The sequence below is a fragment of the Mustela lutreola genome, chromosome 1 (genome assembly GCF_030435805.1).
Source record: "Mustela lutreola isolate mMusLut2 chromosome 1, mMusLut2.pri, whole genome shotgun sequence".
NCBI classification, from domain to species: domain Eukaryota; kingdom Metazoa; phylum Chordata; class Mammalia; order Carnivora; family Mustelidae; genus Mustela; species Mustela lutreola.
The window spans coordinates 283307580-283330576 of NC_081290.1; the positions used below are offsets into that span (position 1 = coordinate 283307580).

General features: G+C 57.4%; 2 protein-coding genes and 1 long non-coding RNA gene across 7 annotated transcripts; 2 read left to right on the forward strand and 1 right to left on the reverse strand.

Annotated features, from left to right (window-relative positions):
- Positions 1 to 1887: 1887 nt before the first annotated feature.
- On the forward strand, positions 1888 to 6951 carry TIGD3 (tigger transposable element derived 3). Of its 2 annotated transcripts, XR_009347628.1 has the most exons (3): positions 1888 to 2207; positions 3144 to 4696; positions 5263 to 6951. XR_009347628.1 is itself a non-coding variant. In XM_059146981.1 (2 exons), the coding sequence occupies exon 2, from the start codon at positions 3160 to 3162 to the stop codon at positions 4582 to 4584; it is 1425 nt and encodes a 474-aa protein (XP_059002964.1). In that variant the 5' UTR covers positions 1888 to 2207; positions 3144 to 3159; the 3' UTR covers positions 4585 to 4948. The 2 variants fall into 2 exon arrangements, 1 of the variants encoding a protein (XP_059002964.1); XM_059146981.1 differs by lacking the exon at positions 5263 to 6951 and having other exon boundaries at positions 3144 to 4948.
- A 5136-nt stretch (positions 6952 to 12087) lies between these two features.
- SLC25A45 (solute carrier family 25 member 45) lies at positions 12088 to 20926 on the reverse strand. Of its 4 annotated transcripts, none has more exons than XM_059147099.1 (6): positions 20760 to 20926; positions 16727 to 16770; positions 16446 to 16517; positions 15969 to 16154; positions 13542 to 13800; positions 12088 to 13391 (listed from the first exon to the last, which is right to left on the reverse strand). In XM_059147099.1, exons 4-6 carry the CDS (start codon positions 16131 to 16133, stop codon positions 13129 to 13131), a joined length of 687 nt encoding a protein of 228 aa, XP_059003082.1. In that variant the 5' UTR covers positions 16134 to 16154; positions 16446 to 16517; positions 16727 to 16770; positions 20760 to 20926; the 3' UTR covers positions 12088 to 13128. The 4 variants fall into 4 exon arrangements, with proteins under 4 accessions (XP_059003082.1, XP_059003073.1, XP_059003063.1 ...); XM_059147090.1 differs by lacking the exon at positions 20760 to 20926 and adding an exon at positions 17750 to 18701; XM_059147080.1 differs by lacking the exon at positions 20760 to 20926 and adding an exon at positions 17143 to 17727.
- LOC131815330 (uncharacterized) lies at positions 20223 to 22937 on the forward strand. The gene is made up of 3 exons (XR_009347656.1): positions 20223 to 20497; positions 22582 to 22743; positions 22824 to 22937. It is a non-coding gene; the product is annotated as an uncharacterized LOC131815330 (long non-coding RNA).
- Positions 22938 to 22997: the final 60 nt, after the last annotated feature.

Genomic DNA, 22997 nt, shown 5'->3' on the forward strand with positions numbered 1-22997 from the left:
GGCATTCCTTCCTTTACCCGCCATGAGCATGAACTCTGCCCGCACGGCCACCTTCCTTGGGGATTGTTTATGTGCACGAAAAACGATGCCTTTCCTTGCAGCCAACATTTTGTTGTTGACGGCTTCCATAATGGATCTGTACCTCACTTGAAAGTGTTTTGTAGCTCTTAAACTTTTAAGATTTTCCTCAATCAGTTATGAACCCCCTGAGGTATCCTTAGGGCTTTTTGAAACAGCCTGAAAACCACTGAACCGTGCTCACTTCAGCAGCACATACACTGAAAAGCACTGACCCACTGGAAAGCCAGTGGCCTAGGCCATTGCATTCAATAAGTAAGCTGGGTGTGCTCTGAGCCGGGAATTGTGTTAGTAATAGAGCACATCCCCTATCCTCAGGCTTTTACACGGAAGTAGGACAGAAGCAGAGGGAGTAAAGCAATGATCCTTGGTGGCTGAGTAGGAGCTAGAAAAAAAATAGAAGGAAAAGAAATGGGAAGGAAAAAAAAGCTGTAGCAGCCTAAGAGAAGATATTTGGAAAAGGTTTGCGAAGTTGGGGTTTAGCATGGGACATAGATGGAAAAGGGATCAGGCGTAGATTGGGTTGGGGAAGGTTGCCTGTGAGGCAGAGACACGGGGACTCATGGTGGCCCTGGGCTTCCCATCAGAGCTGGGAGTGGGGGAGGGAAAGCAGGCAGAAGTTGAGGATGAGAACACGCGACCACAGGCCATACCTTCAGTTGCTAAGAACAGGCAGGACTGAAGATTACTAAGGAAAAGACTGGTATTAGACCTTAAGTTTAAAAACTTGAATCTTCTGGCGCCTGAGTGGCTCAGTCGGTTAAGCATCGGACTCTTAATTTCGGCGATTACCCTCACGACCTCAGGGTTGTAAGATCCAGCCCTGCGCAGATCCTGGAGTTGGCTCTGCACTTTTTTTTTTTTTTTTAAGATTTTATTTATTTGACAGAGAGTGAGATCACAAGTAGGCAGAGAGGCAGGCAGAAAGAGAGAAGGGAGGAAGCAGGCTCCTTGCAGAGCAGATAGCCTGACTCGAGCTCGATCCCAGGACCCTGGGATCATGACCTGAACTCACCGAGCCACCCAGGTGCCCCGGCTCTGCACTCTTAAAAAAAAAGAAAGAAAGAAACTTGAACCTTGCCAACCACTATCAAAACTAATAAAGATTAGTCCTTATTTGCCCTAAATCAGAACTGGCCATGGGGCACCTGGCTGGCTCAGTCATGAGAGCATGCAACTCTTGATCTCGAGGTTGTGAGCTGGAGCCCACGTTGAGCATGGAGCCTACTTTAAAAACCAAAACAGGGGCACCTGGGTGGCTCAGTGGGTTAAAGCCTCTGCCTTTGGCTTAGGTCATGATCTCCGGGTTCTCGGATTTTGCCCCGCGTGGGGCTCTCTGCTCAGCAGAGAGCCTGCTTCCCTTCCTCTCTCTCTGCCTGCCTCTCTGCCTACTTGTGATCTCTCTCTGTCAAATGAATAAGTAAAATTCAAACAAACAAACAAAACAACAAACTGGCGCCAGGCAAGTTCTATCCCCAGATGGACCGATCAACCTGAGGCCAGCGCTGTCCATGGTAACAGCTTTTGTGTGGCTTAAAGCTTTCATCCATTTTCCTCACAACCAGTCGGGGAGCGGTATTAGCCCTGTTTGGTAGACGAGAAAGCTGCGACTGCCTAGGTCACGGCCAAGAAGGCCTTGAGACGCCAGATCTGCTCGCCGGCCCCCGCGCTGCCCCGAGGCTCCTCAGGCCCCAACGGCTGGCGCTGCCTCCGGGACTCCCGCGGGCTTTTGGCTCCGCCTCACCGCCGCTCGCGCTGGAAGCCCCGCCCCCGAGAGGGCCCCGCGACTTCTGCGACGTCCAATGAGACTTAGCTGGGGGCGGGACGGGACGTCATTGAGAGCCAATCTGATGGGGCCTGGGCGGGGCTGCGGCGGGTGGGAGCTGAGCGCAGCACCGCGGTCTTCGCAGCCCGGAGAGAGCCCGGCGCGGGTGGCGCGCACGGGGCCTTCCTGTGCGCGCGCCCGCTGCCCGCCGCCCGCCGCCCGCCCCCCGCGCAGCCCCTCGGCCCACTCGGCCCTCCGGGTCGTGGCGCCCGTCCCTCCCCTGCTCTCCCGTCGCCGCCGGGACAGGGGCTCCGAGCTGAGCAGAGCCGGGGCAGGGGCGGGAGCCGCGGGACGAGCGCCTGAGGTGGGTGCGGAGCGGGAGGCCGGGCGGCCGGGAGGGCAGGCGGGCGCCTGGGTACGCCCCGCCGACCGACCCCGCGTCGAGGTGGAGAGAGGCCGGCCAGGTGGCGGAGCCGGGCTCCGGGCCTCGGTCCCAGGCGCTCGTGCCCGCGCTCCTAGTACCTCTCCCATGCCACCTCCCTCCCCTCTGGGGACACTCCGTCCCTCTCGCTGCCCTCGGCCTCCTCACCCCTCTTGCTGTTTGTCGCCTGTGCACCTGCCATCTCGGCCCCGTGCTCCCACTCCCTCTCGCTCTCCAGGCGGGACCCCCGCCCAGTCTTACCTCCTCTGGACCCAGCACCAAATTAGCCTCGCTCCTCCTGCCCCCATCTGTCGCTCTTTGTCGTCTGTACACTTGTCACCTCAACTCTGCTCACCACCCCGCCCCCAACATCTTCATTGAAATCCAGCCCAGGCCATCATCCCTCTCCCCCTCCCAGGGACTACCCAGCCCCGGCCCTGATTATCCCCTACACCTGCCCCACTCAGCTCTGCCGCCGCCCCCCCCCCCCCCCGTCCTCCCCTCCCCACACTCCTTTGTTGTGTCTGCAGCTGTCCCCTTGGCTTTATTCATCTTTCTCCCCTGGATCCCAGGCCAGACCCCTTCTCCCTCTGACCAGTAAGCCACGCGCCTCCCCAGCTCTGCTCTGGCATTCCTCTGGGTCGGTGCCCAGCCCACGGCTCCCTCAGCCTCGCCATTCCCTTCCGTCCCACCCAGCCCCCTGAACGCCTGCCCAGGGCACCCTCTCACGCTCTCCCAGCTGGCCCAGTCTTCCCTAGTCTCTGCCACACAGCAGCCTCTTTCCCTGTCCTCGTATATTCTCTCTGCCTCCCTGGGCTCCTTTCCTGTCCTCCTGGCCTCGGCCCTCCGGACCCCACTCACTGTTTCTTACCCCCACAGGGGCCGCGGAGAAGCCATGGAGCTGAGCAGCAAGAAGAAGCTTCACGCCCTGTCCCTGGCTGAGAAGATCCAGGTGCTGGAGCTCCTGGATGAGTCCAAGATGTCCCAGTCAGAGGTGGCCCGGCGCTTCCAGGTCTCCCAGCCCCAGATCTCGCGCATCTGCAAGAACAAGGAGAAGCTGCTGGCCGACTGGTGCAGCGGCACGGCCAACCGGGAGCGCAAGCGCAAGCGGGAGTCCAAGTACAGCGGGATGGACGAGGCTCTGCTCTGCTGGTACCACATTGCCCGGGCCAAGGCCTGGGACGTCACGGGGCCCATGCTGCTCCACAAAGCCAAGGAACTGGCTGACATCATGGGCCAGGATTTTGTGCCCAGCATCGGCTGGCTGGTCCGCTGGAAGCGCCGGAACAACGTAGGCTTCGGGGGCCGCCACGGACTTGCGCCCTCCTCCCCCCCGGAGCCCCCTCCCCCAAGCCCCATGTCCCGGGCCCAGCCTCCTCTTTCCCTTAAAGACTTCTCCCCAGAGGACGTTTTCGGCTGTGCCGAAGTGCCTCTGCTGTACCGGGCCGTGCCCGGCAGCGGGGGGCCCTGTGAGCGCGTGCGGGTGCTGCTGTGCACCAACAGCAGGGGCACGGAGAAGCGGCGGCTGCTGGTCAGTGGGCTCCAGGCCTCGCCCAGGTGCTTCTTTGGCGTCAACAGTGAGGCCCTGCCTGCCTCCTGCCACCCTGACCTGGGCATCCCCTGGTCCGAGTGGCTGGCCCAGTTCGACAGGGACATGGGCCGGCAGGGGCGACAGGTCACCCTGCTGCTGGCGGCCCGGGTGCTGGAGGAGCTGGCCAGCCTGCCCGGACTCCGCCACGTGAGGCTCCTGCCGCTGGCCGCCACCACGGCCGCCCCCAGCACACCAGCCCTGCCCAGCTCTGTGGTCCGAGCCTTCAAGACACATTACCGGCACCGGCTGCTGGGCAAGCTGGCCGCTGTGCAGAGCAGGAGGGCCGGCGTCTCGCTGGCAGAGGCCGGGGCGGGCCTCACAATGCTGGATGCGCTGCACCTGGCAGCAGCGGCCTGGGCCAAGGTGCCCCCGCAGCTCATCGTCAGAGGCTTCATCCAGGAAGGGCTGGCTCCCTGCCAGCTGCCGCCAGCCCCCAACGAAGCCTCCGAGCTGCCTCTGGTCCCCAGCGGGCTGAGTCTCCAGGAGTTTGCCCGCTTTGTGGACCTGGAGGGCGAGGAGCCCTCATCTGGAGCGTGCAAAGAGGAGACGGGCGCCAAGGCCGAGGAGGGGGTTGGGGAGGACGGCTTCCAGCCCCTGCCCACCAAAGCAGACGCTCTCCGGGCTCTGGGCACGCTCCGGAGGTGGCTGGAGTGCAACAGCCCCTCCCCTGCGCTCTTTGAAAAATTCTACGCCTGCGAGGAGGAGGTAGAGCGGCTCTGCTGCCTGTGAAGGGCCCCTCATGGCCGGAGCCTCTCCTCTCCTGTTTCCCATGGAAACGCCCTCTCTAGAAGGCAGACGGGAGGCTGGTCTCTTTCCCGTGGAAATGGAGCTCTTGTGAAAGGTGTGCGAGGGAGACACGCTGGGAGACCCAGTCTAAGCTCTGAGAGAAAGTTGTCCAAGCCTTGAGAAGTGGGGTCGAAAGACAGGGCGCACAGTGGGGTGAAACTAGCGCCTCGTTTCCAAACCTCTAGGGAGGCTGGGCCTCGGGAAGATGGAATTGGGGCTTTACAAACAGGCCAATCCCTCGAACTCTGTGTTTGAAACAGTTCTGCTTCTGGAAATAAAATTTGTAATCAGAAAAGAGGTCAGGGTATTAATTTCCTGGGAGAATCGACTAAGATTCTTTTGTTTGGCTACTGAGGCTTGCCGCACCTCCGCTGTCTGGGCTGCGCCAGCCGGTGACCAACAGGACGTGCTTTCTTCCAGCAATCCAGCAGGAAGGGCTCTCAGGGAATGGGGAATTCGTACCTGCTGATAGATCCCGAGTTCTGCGGCTCTCGAACTCTGCTCTCAGATCGAGGCTGGCAGGTGGTGTTAGGAAGGAGGGGGCCAGGCTGGGGACCGTCTAGGGAAACCAGAAGGAGCCAGAACTGGGAAGAGTCACGTGTTCATCCGTCCATTTCACAGCATCTCTCCAGCAAGCCTGCATGGTGAGACTGCATAAATGGCGTCCCCGCTGGGCAGGACCTTGGGACAGCAGAGGTGCATCGTGATTAAAGGCTGTCACCCAGACAGGTGCACAGTCCTGTGGCCCCGCAGAGCCCGGGGAGACTCCTGGAGGGGTTGTGCCCTCTGAGCTGCAGCTTGGCCGGTAAGACCAGTCCAACACAAGGGATGGCGGGCGCGGAGGCCGACTGGGAGGGAGCACAGTGTGGTGGGCGGAGGCAGGTGGCTCCTCCAGAGCACATGGGGAGGCCTGGGGAGCAGGAGGGCTGTTTAGCTCACTAGACCTGGTGAGGGGGCACCCCAAAGTTCCTCAGTCGGGATGGGGACAGTCATTCGTGGGGGTTCTAGAAAAATTGAGATGTGGAGGGTGAGTCGAAGATGTGAGAGCCACTGGCAGACAGAGTCCAAGTGGTCCAGGTGGGAGATGGTTAGCCCGAGCCAGGTCAGGAAGGAGGACTTGAAGAGGCTGGATTCACCTGGAAAGGCCATGGGCCATCGGCACAGACAGACCCGGGCTGGTGAGGAGTCCAGTTCTGGCCAAAATCTTCTTGTGGCGTAAAAGGCAGTAGGCCATCACAAGTCAGTGCGGGGCAGCTTTTGGTTTTGGGGATACTGCGGTCCAGGACTCAGTGTCCACGGCAGCCACGCAAGCAGGGGGAGGGGCAGAGGGAGAGGAAGAGTCGTAAGCAGACTCTGTGTTGAGTGTGGACCCTTACCCAGCCACCCTGGGATCATGACCTGAGACCAAATCAAGAGTCAGACACTTAACCAACTGAGCCCCCCAGGTGACCCGGACAGCTCACTTTTAAACCGTGCTGAGCCTGCCTGATGGTCTTCCAAGCCCCAAATCCTGTAGGCTTTCCTCACAGATTCCAGTTTTCCTACCTATCTTCCATTGTCCCTTTTCTGAAATCATCCCAGTTCTGACCTATCTCCTTAAACGGTAAAACCAGAATTATATGACCTCTAAAGACCCGACCAAAGTAACAAGGAGGGGACACACCAGCCCTCTGTCCTGGGTGCTGTATTCCGGTTAGAGCAGCTCAGCCTGACGGCCATATTTCTGCCTTCCTCCCAGAGCCTTTCTTTTAAAGCCACAAAGAACCATTTCCTTTCCTGCGCTGCTGTCCTGTAACATTCTTGTCCTGTTTGCAAGTGACTTCGTTAGCTCATTCAAACACTATTTACTGACGTCTTTGCTTGTGAGTCAGGCGCTGTCCCAGGACCCTCCAGCTCATAGAGAACACAAGACAGAAAGGATCCCTCCTCTTCAAGCCTTTCTTTCTGGCAGAGGGAGATAAAGAAGAGGCGAGCAAACCAATAAACGTGGTCATTTTAGAGGGAAATCTGTGCCAAGATGAGAATAAAATAGTGATGTTTTTGAGAGGGGCTGGGAGACGGGAGTTAGGGAGAAGGCCTTTGGGCTGAGTCACAAAGAGTAAGGAAGTGTTCTCTGCCCAGGGAGCAGCAGGTGCAAACGTCACAGGCTGGAGCAACTGTCCTGTGGTAGAGAGTGGGGGCGGAGGGGGGGGTCAAGCAGAGGAGGAGGGTGGAGAGGAGAGGAAGCAGGGGCCTCGGGGTCACATTGTTCACGGTCACCTCAAGTGAGACAAGCAGTTTGGAGGGGTGGTCTTGGTGGGGGCCTGATTTGGATAACGGAGGAACACACGTTATGTTTTAGAAAATCAGATTCAGTCACTGTGTGAAGCTCATATGGGAAGTGGGGGGGGGGGGGGGACACACGCGGAAGCAGGAAAACCAAGGAAGTCAGGAAGCTACTGCATTCGGTGAGACCTGATGGGCAGGAAGGAGAGGAAGGAAGACACCTGCTGTGCCCAACAGAGCGGAGCTCTTACCAAGGTCCCGGCAGGCATCACCACCCGCACAGTGAGGGCAGGACTAAGTGCGGGCGTTTCCGTTTATCTACAAGCCTGTGTTGAGTACCCTCTGCTCAGACGGCGGCAGAGGTGAATAAGACACAGTCCCTGTACCTAAGGAACCAGCGAGAGAACTAGGAAGTGACCTATATATAGCCTGGGGGTGGGGGAACACTAGATCTGTTGCTTTTGTTTCTACTGATGCTTCAACTCATGGTAGCTTTTTTTCTTTGTGTGTCTTTTAATTTCTGGATGTGGGAATCATTTTTAAAAATATCTTATTAGGTTGTTCTTTTTTTTAATCTCTGGAAAACTTGAAGGTCTGATTTAGCAGCCCTTTCAGAAGAATGTGTAATTACTCCTACCAGGCACTAGAGGGCGCTACTGACACGCTAAATTAATTTTCTCCGGGGAAAGCTGTTTCAGACCTGAAGTACGGTGAGTAGGACTGTGGTTCCTGGTTCACAGAGGGGACTCTAACTCTTAATTTCTGCCCACCACAAGGGAGAGGTAGGTTTCTTTGTAGATTCCCTTTACTGGTGGATGGAGGTTTTCTAGTTTACCCTTTCGCTAAAGGGGTATCCTTTTCCAGAATCTTGGTTTAATTTATGAGTCTTGGGTTCAGCGCCCCTGTGGGTGTCACTCAATGTCTAGTCTTCAGCTCCAGGAAGTTCTTTACCTCCAAGGTCTCAGCATTAGTGTGAGCCCCAAGGGCAGCTCTAGTTCCAATACCCCGATTTGCCCTTGGGAAGTTCTCTTACTTCTTGAAAAGTTAGCAACGGTTTTTTTTTTTTTTTTTTTTTTTTAAGACTTTATTTATTTATTTGTCAGAGAGAGAGGGAGAAAGAATGAGTGAGCACAGGCAGACAGAGTGGCAGGCAGAGGCGGGGGGAGAAGCAGGCTCCTGCCGAGCAAGGAGCCCGATGTGGGACTCGATCCCAGGACGCTGGGATCATGACCTGAGCCAAAGGCAGCCGCTTAACCAACTGAGCCACCCAAGTGTCCCAGCAACGGTTTTAAGATCGTGTTTGTAATAACAGATCTGGAATCCAGCTGCCTTGTAGAAGGAGGGCTCTGGGTAAAGTCTAGAGCACCAGTCTGCCAGAAGGGATATTGGGAAGACCGGGTTTTTTGTTTTTGTGTTTTTTTTTCATTTACTCATTCATTCATTTGTTCAAAGCTCTTTATTGAACAACTCTTATGTGTCTGCTAGCATTTTGATGATGAACAAAAAGAGGCAAGTTCTCAGCTTCACAGAGCTCATAGCTTAGAGGAAGGACAATAATCATAAAAGAATCATACGCACAAAAGCCTGTGATTCCAGATAAAGTGGGGATTACATGAGAGCACAAGCTAGTGGTTCTCAGACTGTGGCCCATGCTGGCAGCATCAGTAGAAACTTAGGAAAGCACAAATTCTTGGAGTCTCCTCAAACCCCCCGATTCAGAAACCCCAGCATGGGACCCAGTAATCTGTATTTGAACACGTCCCCCCTGGTGATTCTGAACACTGGCATAAGCCAGAGGAACTTGACCTAGACAGTGGGACTGAGGAAAGTTTTCCTAAAGAAGTGGTGATGGCAGCAGAAGGGTAAGTGGGAGGTGCACAGCCAGTGAGAACTGTACATGCAAATGTCCTGTGGTGAGAGAGAACGTGGTTGTTTAAGGAACCAAGAGAAGGCAAATGTCTGAGGACCTTGAAGGTTGTAGAAGGGGTTTGTCCTGATTCCACAGAGCAATGGGAAGCCATTGCTCTGGAAGAAGCAATGCCATAGGAAGAAGGTGAGTAGTTTGTCCAGCTTCAGGACAGGACTGGGGCTGTGGTTTTAGGACTGAGAAAGAGAGAGTGAGTCCTAGAAAACTTTAGGGGCAGCGTTGGCAGGAGCTGGGGACTCCTTTGATGTGGGCGGAGGGCAGCTTCTCTGAGACCTCTGGCCTGAGGACATTTCTGGGCCACAGAGCACTGCAGGAGGAGCAGGCTGGAGGGGGAACGTGGCACTTTGGGATGCTCAAGAATGCGTGAGCAGAGACAGCCAGCAGTGTGGACCTAGGGCTCGGGACAGTAGTCAGGCTGGAAACACCATAGAAGCACATTCGAAAACCGCATCCCCATGGCTCAGCTGTCGAGTAAGTGTGGGAGAAGTGAATTAAGCCAGAAGCGTCCCACAGTGTGTCATTTCTCCCTGTGCGCATGGAGTCCACACCAGTTAACCTCTTCTAATGTCTCCTACTGTGATCACTGCTGTAAAAGCAAGTGTCACGTTTGACATCGTGGAAACCAACGAGATGCTATTTACGTTTGTCCAAGTCACGGGCTGCTTATACGCAAGGCTCGGATACCAGCCCCATTGTCAACCTCAAAGCAGGTGCATTTGCTGTTTGGTTTTTAGGGATTCTGTGAGCTCTCAAAAAGAATGATGGCCTCTAACAACATAGTAATTCCTTGAGGAATTTATTTTTTTTAAAAGATTTTATTTATTTATTCGACAGAGATCACAAGTAGGCAGAGTAGCAGGCAGAGAGAGAGGAGGAAGCAGGCTCCCTGCTGAGCAGAGAGCCCGATGTGGGGCTCGATCCCAGGACCCTGAGATCATGACCCGAGCCAAAGGCAGAGGCTTTAACCTATGGAGCCACCCAGGCGCCACTCCTTGAGGAATTTAAACATGAATATTACGAGACTCTGCTCATGTAAAAACACGTGGCTTTTAAAAATACCCTTGGCCATAGGGCACCTGGGTGGTTCGATTGGTTTAGCGTTTGACTCTCAATCTCAGCTCAGCTCTTTCTTTTTTTTTTAACTTTATTTTATTTGCGAAAGAGAGAGAGTGAGCGAGAGACAGAGAGCAAGCACAAGCAAGGGGAGCAGCAGAGGGGGAAGCAGACTCCCCGCTAAGCAGGAGGTCAATGTGGGGCTCGATCCCAGGACCCTGGGATCATGACCTAGAGCCAAAGGCAGAGACAGTTAACCGAATGAGCCACCCAGTGCCCCTCTACTCAGGTCTTGATCTCAGGGTTGTGAGTTCAAGCCCTGAGCTGGGCTCCATGCTGGCTGTGAAGCCTAGTTTAAAAAAAAAAAAAGAAAGAAAGAAAATCCTTGTTCATTTCCTGCCTGATCTTTGTCTTGCCACCCTCCTTTCTTTTTTTTTTTTTTTAAGATTTTATTTATTTAACAGAGAGATCACAAGTAGGCAGAGAGGCAGGCAGAGAAAGTGGGGGAAGCAGGCTTCCCGCGAAGGAGAGAGCCCGATGCGGGGCTTGGTCCCAGGACCCTGAGATCATGACCTGAGCTTAAGGCAGAGGCTTAACCCACTGAGCCACCCAGGCGCCCCTCCACCCACCTTTCTAACACTCTTGTGCCCCTTCCTGGGTCTCTGAAAGAGGAGTGAGTTGCTTTCTCGCTAATCCCAGCTCTGTTCTAGCCGCTGGGCTAGACACCATTGTCCCTTGTCCGTCATCACCCTCGACCTGGCAGCGGAAGGAGCGGCCCAACGGGAGGCCTGCCTTCTCTCTGGTTGTGAGTGAGAAGCTAGAGGAGGGAGCTCCAGCCCCCAGAGACACCTCTAGAAAAAACCAGATAGGGAAAACGGATAATACAGAGACAGTCTCACAGGCGCAGTTACTACCCCCAAAAAGGATTTAACTAAAACCAAATCAAAAAAGGATTTTTAAACTATTATTCTCTTGCTGACTGGTAACATGATGCATGACAAGCTACAGAGGACCACCCTGACTGCCTGCTCCCTTCCTGCCCATTATAAGCCCATTTCCCAGGCACCCACTGCCCCCTGCCCCATGGCCCCAACAACTGTCGGACTACCACTGCCACATCCAGCCCCAAAGGCCTGGCCCCGCGGCGGAGCTGGACAGCCACTGGGGCTCACAGACTGACCCGACATCAGGGGAAACTAAGGCACAGAAAGGGCAGTGAGTGGCTGAGACAGACCCCGTTTTTCCATCCCAGAAGCACAGGCTCCCTGAGTGCGGGCAGGAGGGGAGGCCTCCGGCGCTGGGAGTTCAGCTCATGTCTGCTGGACTGATGACTCCCTCAGCTCGGAAGGGCAGCGCGTATCGGCCGGCAGGAGCACCTAGACGCCATTTCTTAAACTTTAACATGTGTAAAAGGCCGTGCTCCCCGGCACCCAGGCTCCTGGCCAATGGGGTGCCTCCTGCCTCCCCAGTGGGGCCTTCGGGGGTCAACACTTTGGGCCAAGAGTGAGGCATCTCCTCGAAGCCAAGAGACGAGCAGTTTGCACACGTTACACATTTCTCGAGCCAAAGTCCAAGCACGGGCCCGCTGAGCTCTGGGGGAGGTGAGGAAGTGGAGATGGCCCCCGGGCCTCGAGCCCTGAGGCTACACTGTGACAGCGGAGGAAGGCAGGGGTGGGGGGCAGTTGGGGGGCCACCCACCATCCGCAGCCCAGGATTCAGTGAAGGAGACCTAATGCCATTAAGCCGAGCCCCAGTGAGCTTGAACTTTGGTGGGTGATGGTCTCAGGCCCCAGGAAGCACAGAGCAGCCAAGTAACTGGGCTCTGGGGCTGGAGGCTCGGATGTGCCCAGGCGGGGTGTGAGGCATTCTGGCTGTGTGACCTCGGAGAAGTTAAACACTGTCTCTGAGCTGAGACTGTGATGATTGTTATAATGTTGTGAACTGTGATAATATGGTGATGGGTTTTGTTGTGTTTTGTGTGTGTGTGTGTGTGTGTGTGTTTAAAGTAATCTCTGCTCGCAGTGTGGGGCTCAAACTTACAACCTCAAGATCACCAGTCTCATGTTCCACTGAAAGAGCCAGCCAGGTGCCCCTATTGTGATGGTTTGAAGAGGGAGCCCCCAGTCACTGGCAAGAATTCTGGGCATTCAAGTCACCATAAGGTGGGCCCGGGTGGATCTCAGACCAGATGGAGACATTAGTGGGTACAAACTCTGCTCAGCTTTATTGCCATTCAAGCAAACTTTCTTGTCATTGTCGCTTAGCAATTGAGACAAGTAAAGAAAATAAACGCCATCAATGAGGAGATGGGAGACACCCCGGGGAGGAGTGGCTCCTGACTTCTGGGACCACTCCGAGAGGGGCCATGCAGGCAAAACCTAAGATGGGGGGGGACGAAGGAAGCAGGTGTGGTGGCCGGAGTGGGGGAACAGATCCGAAGTCTGACCCCTGATCTCTAGGAGCTCCCTGTGTCATGGGGCCAGGTTGAGGAGCGAATCAGAAACCCGGGGCTGTGATAGAGGCATGTGGTGGGATGTGAGAGGGATGGGGGGGGGGGGCAGGGCGAGGGTTGGGGAATAAAGGAGGGGGTAGGGGGTGATATGAAAACCCCACAGCCAGTGGGGAGCAAGGGGGAACTCCCTTGCCTGTCAGAAAGGACTCTGGCAGACAGTGCTCTGCCTGGGCCAAGGAGCGGGCTTAGCCAAGGGGCGTGCTGCCCTCTGCTGGCCAGGAGGGATCAAGGGCCACCCAAGCCTCCAGGGAGGAGAGAGCCCAGGAGGTGGGGCTTTTCCCCACAGGCCAAGGGAGCCACTGAAGGGTTCTGGACCAGCAGGGGAGAGAAGGCTGCTCTCCAGTTTGGGGGAGCAGGTGGGGGTGGGTGAGGATGCGGTGCTGGAATCCAGGGGGTCATTAGCGCCCAGGAGAGCCGGCTCTGAGAGCTCTCTGAGGGGTGAAGTCACAGGTCGGGCCAAATGTCACCGGCACCAGGGGCCACTGAGAGTGTTTCACAGCCCTGGGGAGCACGGGAGCCAAGGCAAGTGGTGCTGGGAGCCTGAAGCCAGCCCTGGGGTCCGGAGTCCAGGAGCCCGAGGCCCGGCCCTCCGCCGCTGCCTGCCCATCAGGAAAGACCCGGCCTCTCCAATTGGAGAAGCAAGCGGGTGCGCTCCCCGTGACCCCGCATCTGGGCGGTGGGGCGGGGGTCTGGCGGGGGAGCTGGGGACACTACGTGGCCACGCTCAGCCCTACCAGCGCAGGAGGTACTCGTAGCTGAGGAAGATGACGGCGTTGACAGGAAAGGCGCGGGCGCTGTTGATCGTCAGCCCCCGGAAGAAGACCCCCAGGCCTTCCTGCCGGACACTGCTCGCCATGCAGTCCAGCACCCCCCGGTACACCCTGTGCTTCAGCCCCGCCATCTGCATCCGGGACTTGATCACGTCCAAGGGGGTGGCCACCGCCCAGGAGAGGATGCCTGCGAAGCCCCCTGCCACCAACACCGAGGCTGAGCCTGGGGCAGAGGAAGCCCAGGTGGGTGTCAGACCAAGGAGAAAAGACCCCCCCACCCAGTCCCTGGGCTTCCTCCCCATCCTCCGCGGCCAAGGCCAGCACCCCTCCCCCACTCCCTTATGTCCGCCTCCCACTCATGCAGTCCACTTACTGGGGCTCTGTCCTTCTGGTGTGGACTGGCGGCAAAGCCACTCGTAGGTGACAAAATAGATGCCCAATGTCGGGGTGTCCCTCAGCATCAGGGCCCAGGCTCCCCGGAAGAGGCCCCGGGGCCCCTCCTCCTGGCAGATGGAGACTGCGCAGTGCACGGGACCCCGGTACCGGGGCGGGGGGCTGCCCGGCCGCGCCCTCGGCTCTGTCTGGTTTTGTAGCCGGACTTTGATGAGGTCAAAAGGGGCCAAGCAGTAGACCTGGAGGAAAGGAAGCACCGAGAGCCTGGGTGGGGCTCCGAGCGAGGAGGATCCTAACAAGAGGATGGTGGTGGGCAGAGTAGGGCCGCGTCTGCCCATCGGACTCGCCACTCCCGCTGCCGGCAGGGCTGGGCACAGGCCGGGCGCCACCCTTAGCATTGGCCCCGGACAGCCGGCGGCACTGCCATCTCCTCGGACAACGGCACCGACCTTGCCTGGCACATGCTCAGAGACAATCCTGGATTGCTTCTCCAAGAAGCCTCCCCAAAGCTGGGGTGGGGGGTAGCTGGCACCTGCAGTGATGGGGTCTGAAGGAAGCATTCAGTCTGGGTCCCTGAGACAGGTCTGACCCCTCCCCAGACTAAAGGAGGTCACTTCCGGCCTGAAGAATCAATTCCTAGATTCTTCCTCCCTGTACTTCCCGCGGGACACCTCTCAGAGGCCCCGGAGGGGGTCAAGCGTTGAGCCAGTCTTTCCTGCCTCCTGCAAACCCCCAACCACTAGGGTCCCAACAGAAGCTGGGCGATGGTGGGTTCTGTGGGTCCTAGGACTCTCATCACCCGGCAGAGGCAGAAGGGACAAACATTTGGGGCACTGTTAGCACTTCTGGGTGGATATGGAGGGAAGCTGGGGCCGGGGGCTAATGTGAGGGTCAAGGATGCAGTAAGTCAAGGTCAGCTGTTAAAGTCCAGATGAGAGGTGCCTGGGTGGCTCAGTGGGTTAAAGCCTCTGCCTTCGGTTCAGGTCATGGTTTCAGGGTCCTGGGATCAAGTCCCACATCGGGCTCTCTGCTTAGCGGGGAGCCTGCCTCCCCCTCTCTCTGCCGGCCTCTCTGCCTACTTGTGATCTCTCTCTCTCTCTCTGTGTCAAATAAATAAATAAAATTCTTTTTAAAAATTAAAAAAAAAAAATAAAAAGAGTCCAGATGAGATCTGAGGTCAGGTTGAAGTTAGCATGTCATGAGGGGTTTCTGTGGGTTTTGTTTCTTTCGTGGAAAGTACATGAGCTTAGTTCCTTAGCCCTGGAAGCCGGCTCTGGCAGCGATGTTCGGACAATGGCAGAACGACTTTGCTTACTTCTTCTCGCGCAGGAAGGTAGACTGGGCTCCCTCCCTCTAAGGCTGGACCCTGATGTCACTCTTTCAGAGCCTGTGGGCAATGCCAAGCTCAGGGTTTCTCCAGGGGATATGCCCCTGAGTCCTGGGCTCCTGGTGATGCAGAAGTGGCTGAGCCAAAGGTAGGGTAGTGAGTAGGGGCAGGTTAGGGCCCCTCTGCTCCCCATCCCAGGCCACACTAAAATCTAGCTTCTACTCCAAGACCCTGGGAAGCTGAATCCATGGGCTTGATGACAAACGGGGTTCCTGCTGGACCTTGAACCCGGTCCCCATCCGTGAGCCTACAGTCCCCAGTTCTGCTATCCGCTCGGCTTTGCAAGAGCTGGAGAGGAGGGCGACTTAGGAGCTGGGCCTGGCTGGGTCAGCCGCTAGCGTGGAATCTCACTTGGGAAATATGCAGGCATGTGCTCCGCACAAGAAGGGACAGAAGGAAAGCCAGGACCTGCGGCTATCTCGTGAATCATTAATTCACTGGCGTGAGCCACCTAATTCTGTCCTTTGTCCTTGGTCTCTGCCCCAGAAAGTGTGTTAGGGGCATGAGGGCAGGTGCCGAATAGATGGTGACCTCAGGCGCCTCAGGCTGGGGTGTGGGGTAGAGTCAGGCACAGGTCCCTCTGCCTCTATGCTCACACCCCGCTATCAGCTGCCCGTGCCCCCGTGTCTGGAGGCCCCTCTTTCCTCCTCCCCACCAATCGAAAGCCCAATCCTTAAATGCTGAGAACAAAGACCAAAACTAAATGATGGGAGCTCTTTAATGATTAATACCCAGGCCTCTCCCAGCGAGATCTATGGACTGGGGCCTTGTTGAAGCTTCAGGCAAAAGGGCTGAGCGGGGCATGGGCTGGAGGGCTGCCAGGACCACGCCAGCACTGGAGGAGCTAGGCTCGGGGCTCTGTCAATACTATCAGTTCTCCAGGGCAATGGATCCCCCGGGAGAGAGGTCTTCCCACAGCACTGAGCCCGGCAGACCGCTCTGGAGGTACATGTGCGCTCACACCTGCGTGTGCGTGCTTGCAAGCACCTGTGTGTACGTGTCCCCTCCCCTCCCTCTCACCTGCATGAAGCCTCCCGTGCAGCCAGCGAGGAAGACATGCGCGTAGCTGGGAGGCTGGGCCCGCCGCTCCCGGTGGGAAGTCGCTGTGAGCGCCAGCAGCGTGTTGCTGTAGACCCCGAACAGCACGGAGTTGACCACGGCTATGCTTGCAATGGGGAAGCTCATTCCCTTGAAAAAGCCCAGAAGCTGTAGAAAGACAAGGCGACCTTAGGGCCAAGTTGGGGGAAGGGGGGTCCCTCTTTGCCCTTCTCACTCTGACAGGGTCCCCTCTGGCCAGAAACCAGTCCTGAGTCCTGCCGAAGGGAAGCTGAGGCCGGCTGAGGCTGGGGACAGTCTTGGGGCACAACCAGCTCCCGGGAACCCCCAGCTTTGGTCTCCTCTCTCTCAGGGGCAGAGCCCCACTGGGGGAGGAGAAAGCTGCTGCCGACCACCCAGAGGCCTCCCCCTGCCGAAGCCCCAGAGAAGCGAGACACCCACCGACTCATGGCGGTAAGTCTTAACCACGCAGTCGAAGATGCCCCGGTATGTGGTCTGGGTCTGCAGCCGCACCTGCGTGAGGAGGACAGAGCAGGCAGCCCAGGAGGGATGGACAGGGATGGCTCCAGCCTCCGGCTCCTCCTGCTCTGCCCGGCCGGATACCAGCAGCGCAGGACTGATAGGAAATCTGCCCATCAGCCGGGCCCTGCTCTCAAGGCATGGTGACATCTGGTTCCGGTGACAGCCTTCATTCCTGAGCTGCCTCCCCTCGACTGACTCACCTTTACCGTGTCAAAAGGGTGTCCCAGGACCAAGCCCAGAGCTCCTGCATGATAAGAAGATGCTATGAGGGGGACCCCTTGCACCTGGCCGAGGAGAGGGGAGCTCGGGCAGGAGAAGATGGGGCCAGGCCTTCCGGCCGGACTCCAAAGATCTCCCGCAGGCCCCCTTGCCTCCTCCTCCATGCCAAGCTCTGGGCTAGGGAGGTGTGGGGACCAGGGGACAATGCTGTTCCCAGAGGACACCCAGGCAGAAGGGAGGAGCCCGCCACAGACGCCGTGTCCTCACAGTGTCCAGCACTGACTGTCCTGCTTGCTTATCTAACTGTGGGGCCCTGGGACAGATTCTCCTGTGGGGCCCTGGGACAGATTCTCCAGGGCTCCCACGTCCCTGCCAGCCTGATCCCTTTCTTACTCACGCCTGCTGCAGAGTACGGGGCCTTGGTTCAGACTCACAGTACGGAGCTGGGGGCCCAACGGCGTCTTGCTGCCCCCCCCCGAGGAGGAGAGCCCAGCCCCCAGGCCACCTCCCCACATTCCGATCTTGCCCCCCAGAGCAGATGCTGGCCCTGGATTCTTGGGTGAGGTCACAGGCCCCGGAGGCAGGTTCGGAATGTCCCTCTCTTTCTGCTGAGGGACACCCAGTAGCCGGGCTGGGCCCTCGACACAGCTGGCCTCGGCGCCGGAAACTAGGGCAGAGGCCCAGAGGGGAAGGCAGGACAGCTGCAGGGGTCCAAGGTGAAATTCCTTTCTGAGCCCCACAGGGTGGGCCTAGAGAGTGGGGTTCTCGGTGAAGGTCTGCAGGTGTGTCTGGGAGAGGGCTGACCGTGGCCCTGGAGGTGAGGGCCGCGTAGCTTAGAGACATGCACCTTCTTCCCCGCGCCCCCAAGGCAGCTGCCAGGAGGCTCTGGGAGCTGGTCCCCTGGCTCCAAAGCCACCAAGACTTTGGTCTCTGTTCCTTCTATGTCCCCTGGCAGTGACAGACCGCTAGGGGGGCACGTAGCAGAAGGAAGAAAAACGTCTCACCAGAGATCCATCCGGCCACAAACTCCTCCACGGGCATTGTCTGGCAGGGGCGGGAACCGGTGGCTCCAGACAGGAGACACTAGGGAGCGTCTGGCCGTCCCTGATCTCCCTCCCCGTCGCCTGTCCGATAACCTCCCACTAATGTTTAACTCGGCCGGGAGGGTGGCCCAGTGCCCAGACCTCCACACCGGGAGGGGAGGAAGCCACCTTGGGTGGCCCTGACGGTGGAGAAGGCCTGTGCGGAGTGTGAAATCTCAGAGCAGGGATCGTGGCGGGTGGCCCGCCCCCTGCCGGCGCACGATGGCCTTGCAGCCTTGCTGCGGGACCAGGCGAGGCAGCCACGCCCCAGCCTCCAGGGCTGCCCCAGCCCGCAAGGCTTTAATGAGCCTGTCCAGGGCAAGGCCCTGCCTGTCCAGTCTGGCCTGGCTAGCCCAACCCCCTGGGACTGGTGGCCAGGCCGGCAGAGATGGAGCAGGGCCACCATGGGGCAGGCCCAGCTCGGTCCCAGTGCCCTGGGAACCCCAGAGCGGACAGGGTGGGCACAACCCGGAGAGGAGTGACTCCCTAGCCTGAAGCCCTACCTTCTCCCAGGGGGGTGTGCAGCTTCCCCGGCTCCCTTGTGTGAGTCATACACAGCCTCCCTCGTGCACAGACTTCTCTTCTCCGGGCCTCCCTCCCAGGGGGCAAGCTGGGGATTCGGGGGTTATCAAGGGTGGCTGGTGTCTCAGCGCTGGGGTTATGAAAGCCCATTTTTCTTTGGACGACAATCTAAAGTGACACACAGGGAGGCCTGCATCCGTCTCTCCTCCTCTCTGTTTCCTTCCTTCCAACCCTCCCTGCGGCCAGTACACCAAGCACGTTCTAGCACGCTTCGGATTCCGCTCCCCCGCCGGCTTCTTACAAGCTGGGTCTGCTTAAACACGCTCACTCCTCGCTGTTTTTGTTTTTTCAATTTTTTTAAAAGATTTTATTTATTTATTTATTTGACAGACAGAGATCACAAGTAGGCAGAGAGGCAGGCAGTGAGAGAGAGGAGGAAGCAGGCTCTCCACTAAGCAGAGAGCCTGATGTGGGGTTCGATACCAGGACCCTGGGATCATGACCTGAGCTGAAGGCAGAGGCTTCACCCATTGAGCCACCCAGGCGCCCCATGTTTTTTTTTTTTTAAAGATTTTATTTATTTACTTATTTGACAAAGAGAGAAAGATGACAAGTAGGCAGAGAGGAAGACGGGCGCGGGGGGGGGGGGGGAAGCAGGCTCCCTGCTGAGCAGAGAGCCCAACGCAGCACTCAATCCCAGGACCCTGCGATCATGACCTGAGCCGAAGGCAGAGGCTTCACCCACTGAGTCACCCAGGTGCCCCTCGCTATTGTTTTGAAAGTGATATTTTATATCACTTAAAAATTTGTTGCATCTCTTTACCAATCAGATGATGGCTCATGCCTTGTGTTTCCCACCTTGCCTGGTACCTTTATTTTTCCTGCTCCCACCCTCTCTCTCTGCCTAAGGGTGGGGGAGCAGAGGCTTCCATGTCATCCAGACTGGAGTTCCTGTCTCGGCTGATCTGTGGCAAGGCCCGTGCTTCCTGAGGCTCTGTCTCCCGCATCCTTTGGGTTGCTCTGGAGGTCATCCAAGGAGGGCTTCTAGGGTGGGGCAGGGGTGGGGTGGTGGTGGTCACGTTCAGGATCACGGCTCCATGACATTTCAGTTATTCCTGAGCAGCAAGGCGAGGGAGCCCAGCAGCAGTCCTGCGGACTTGGAGGTAGGACACGGATGGATGTGGATGCACACGGTGGGGGTCAGGGCAGAGGGGGGAGCATCAGGGCAGACCCGGGGACATGGACAACCCAAGTGCTGAGGTCGCTGCCGAGCATGAGTGTCTGACGTGAACAGACTTTACAGGGTGGGGGGTGCTGATGTAACGTATTGTTCACATCCCCGGCCACGGGATATTGTCAGATGCTATTCGTAGGTCTGCTGAGAAGTGGGGCCGGGGCGGGGTCCTCTTTTCAGGGCACACAGATCCAAGGCGCAGGTGTCACCACCCATAGAAATCCGTGAAGTCTCCAAATGTGGGTGCCAAATTTTGGAGTCCCCCTTGCCTCCTCCCTCTGTCTCACACCTCCCCATGATCCCATAAGGAAACTGGGTTATGCCTTCAAAGCAGGACCCAAATCCCAGCATTCCTCTCCTCTTCCTCTGCTAGCGCCCTGCCCCAAAGCCACCAAGGCCTCTGCTTGTCTCCTGCCTGGCCTCCCCGCCTCCTCCCCTGCCCACTTCCAGTCTGTTCTCCACCTAGCAGCCAAAGGGATTCAGCTGAAATTTAAGTCAGACCGTGTCTGCGCTTTGCTCCATACCTTGCAAGGGTCCCTTCCTGCTCAGACTGAAAACGGAAGTCCTTCAGGCTCTAGGACGCCTCAGCGTTCAGCTCCACATTCCTTCGACCTCATCTCTGGCCGTGCCCTGGTTACTCTGTCCCAGCCTCCCGGGCCTCCTTCTTTTCATCCAACAGGCTCCTGCCTCCAGGCCTTTGGCACCAGCTGTTCCCTCTCCCTGGTGGCCTGGTCTAGCCTGGACTCAGACACTCCTGGTGCCCCTGCCCTGGCTCTTCCTCTTTGTTCTTCCACAGCACCCGTGACTGTCTGATGCAACAAGGAATTGACTTGTTGTCTGTCTGGGCTGGGACCTCTGGCTGTTGTTCACTGATGTTATCCCGAAGGCTCAGCACAGCACGTAGCAGAGGACAGGTGCTTAATACATATTTGGCACAAGAATGAAGGAGTAAACGGTGAGGGGCGGGGAACAGCATTAGTGGGCAGCCCCCCAGCCTGCCCTGGGTCTCCACTTCTCTCGCCCCATCTCCAAAGGGCCCCAAAGAATGTGAAATCCTAACAGTATCCCTACCTGCCTCTCCAGATCATGCAACTCTTTGTTCCCTGTCAGATACCCAAGGACCAGTCCCACTCACCCTTCTGCTTTCCCGCTGTGGCCAAAGTAGAACCCACTCACCGCTACTTCCTCACGGGTAGACGGGTTTTAGGAAGCAGGGCTCATCTCTGATGTCCTCCACCTAGAGCTGCCCGGGGCTCCTTGGGCTGCCCCAGTGCCCTTCCTTGCCGAGGGCTGGGCTGCTGTCCTCATTCTGCTGGTCGCTCTCTCCCAAGTGGGCGATTGCTTCTGTGGCCCTTGGTGGTGGGGGGGGGGGGGCGGATCTTTTCCTGCTTCTGAAAGCAGGAAACCAGCCCAGCTGATTGCGCAGTCTCAGGCCACTTGGCTCTAAAGGCCTGGTGACCCTCACATCAGAATGGGCCCCGCTCTCTTCTCCCATCCCCCCCGCCCCCCCAGTTCAAGGCAGACCCACGACCCCTCCCGGGAGCCTTGCCAAAGGGCAGCCCCAGCCCTGGCTGGACTCTTCTCCTCGAAATCCAACCAGGCCCGTCTTCTGCCTGGCCGGGCAGAGCTCTGACCTCATCCCACTCTAGCTCACAACCCCCCCAAACTCCTCATCACCTGTCAAACCCACCACACACAAACCCCTGCCCCCAGGTGCCACCCCATCTTCCAACCTCGCCTGCTGTGCTCTGACTGCCCCGGGCTTCCCTGGGGTCCTCACCACGCTCCCACAGTTCCCGCAACTCTCTCTCTCTGTCAAATAAACAAAATCTTTTTAAAAAATAAATAAAATAAAAAATAAATAAAAGAAATTACTTAAAGAAAAGAAATACGCATCTCTCCTGGGCTTACTTCTTCCCCCTCTCTACCTCTAATTAAACCATAATTGAGCTTGCTGAGGGCAAGGCAGTGCCTCACCTCCTGCCCTAGCCCAGACCCCACACCCAGTAAGCACTCAGTGACACTGAACTGTGCTCCCACTGTGATCTGGCTGGATAAGGGAGCCCACCAAGCCATCGTATCCTGGTCTGAGGGTCTCAGAGCTTAGAACCTGGAAAGAGATGCTTGTTTTGTTTTGTTTTTGTTTTTTGAGAGAGAGAAAGAGAGAGAGTGGGGGGGGGGCACACAAGCCCAGGGATCTGCAAGGGAGAGGGAAAAGCAGACTCCCTCCACCCTGCTGAGCAGGGAGCCCAATGTGGGGCTGATCCCAGGACTCTGGGATCATGACCTGAGCCAAAGGCAGGCACTTAACCGGCTGAGCCCCCCCCCAAGCGCCCCCTGGAGGAGATGCTGATTATTGCTCACTCTTCTCTCCAGCTCGCATCGAACTTTCTTGAGTCCTTAGTTTAGGCAAGGAAGACATGTTGCAGTGGGTTCCAGTGTGGGGTAGCGTGGATCCTGGAGGGCAGGGAAAGAGCTGTTTATACTAAGGAAACGGGCTGGGTTAGGAGATGGGGCTGCCTTCCAATGCTGGGGAAAGAGGGCAGGGTGAGCCCACTCCCCGTTTTGCTATGCACCCCCATCCCTGATCATCCAGCCCATTGTTGTGGCTAGAATGACTTCTGGTTCTTCTGGCTCAGGAAGGTGCCCCACGGACCTGTTTTTCTCCCTGATATCTACACATCAGGCGTACATGCCGCTTCCCCACAGCACACAGGAGAATAATGAGGCACAAGTCAGCTGCAAGAGAAAGGGAGCAGGGGTGGAAGCAGCACGTACACATGCTGGTGTTGCCAGGACATGTTGGTGACCTGACCTTGGAATAGGTGGTTTTCCTGTCTGTCTCTTTCCAGCCTGGGAACAGATCAAGGTCTCCAGACTAAGATAGAGAGGACTAATGTGACTGCTCCTTGGAAAATCAAGTGTGCTTGGCCTGAGTTTCTAGCATATAATTCGAGAGTCACTGGCTGTCGTTGAGTTCAACTTCTACCTTTTACAGGATAGGAAACTGGGGCTTGTCAGGCTGAGCCCGGCCAGGCACCCAGTCTTCTGACCCCAGCAAAGAGTCCATCACCCGTCATGGCCCAGGGGCGCTGCAGTACGGCTGCTGCCTGAGTCACCTCTACCCTGACAAGTCCCAGGAAGCATCTCCCTTTCACAGGTGAGGCGACCGGCCCCAAACCACACGCGAGTGAGTCCCCGTTCTCGATTTCCTCGAACCTTCGCTACACCTTGTTACAGGCCAGCGGGCAGCCCTGTGGGAGGCCACCTGTTGACCACGGGCGTGAGCAAACCCGCGAAGCCACCTATCGCGGAGACCCAGGCTTGCCTGCGCGGGTGGGCGGAGAAAGCGCGCGGGCGGAGAGAGCGCGCGGGCGCCGCGCAGGGCGCGTGCGCCGCAGCCCCGGGCTCCCA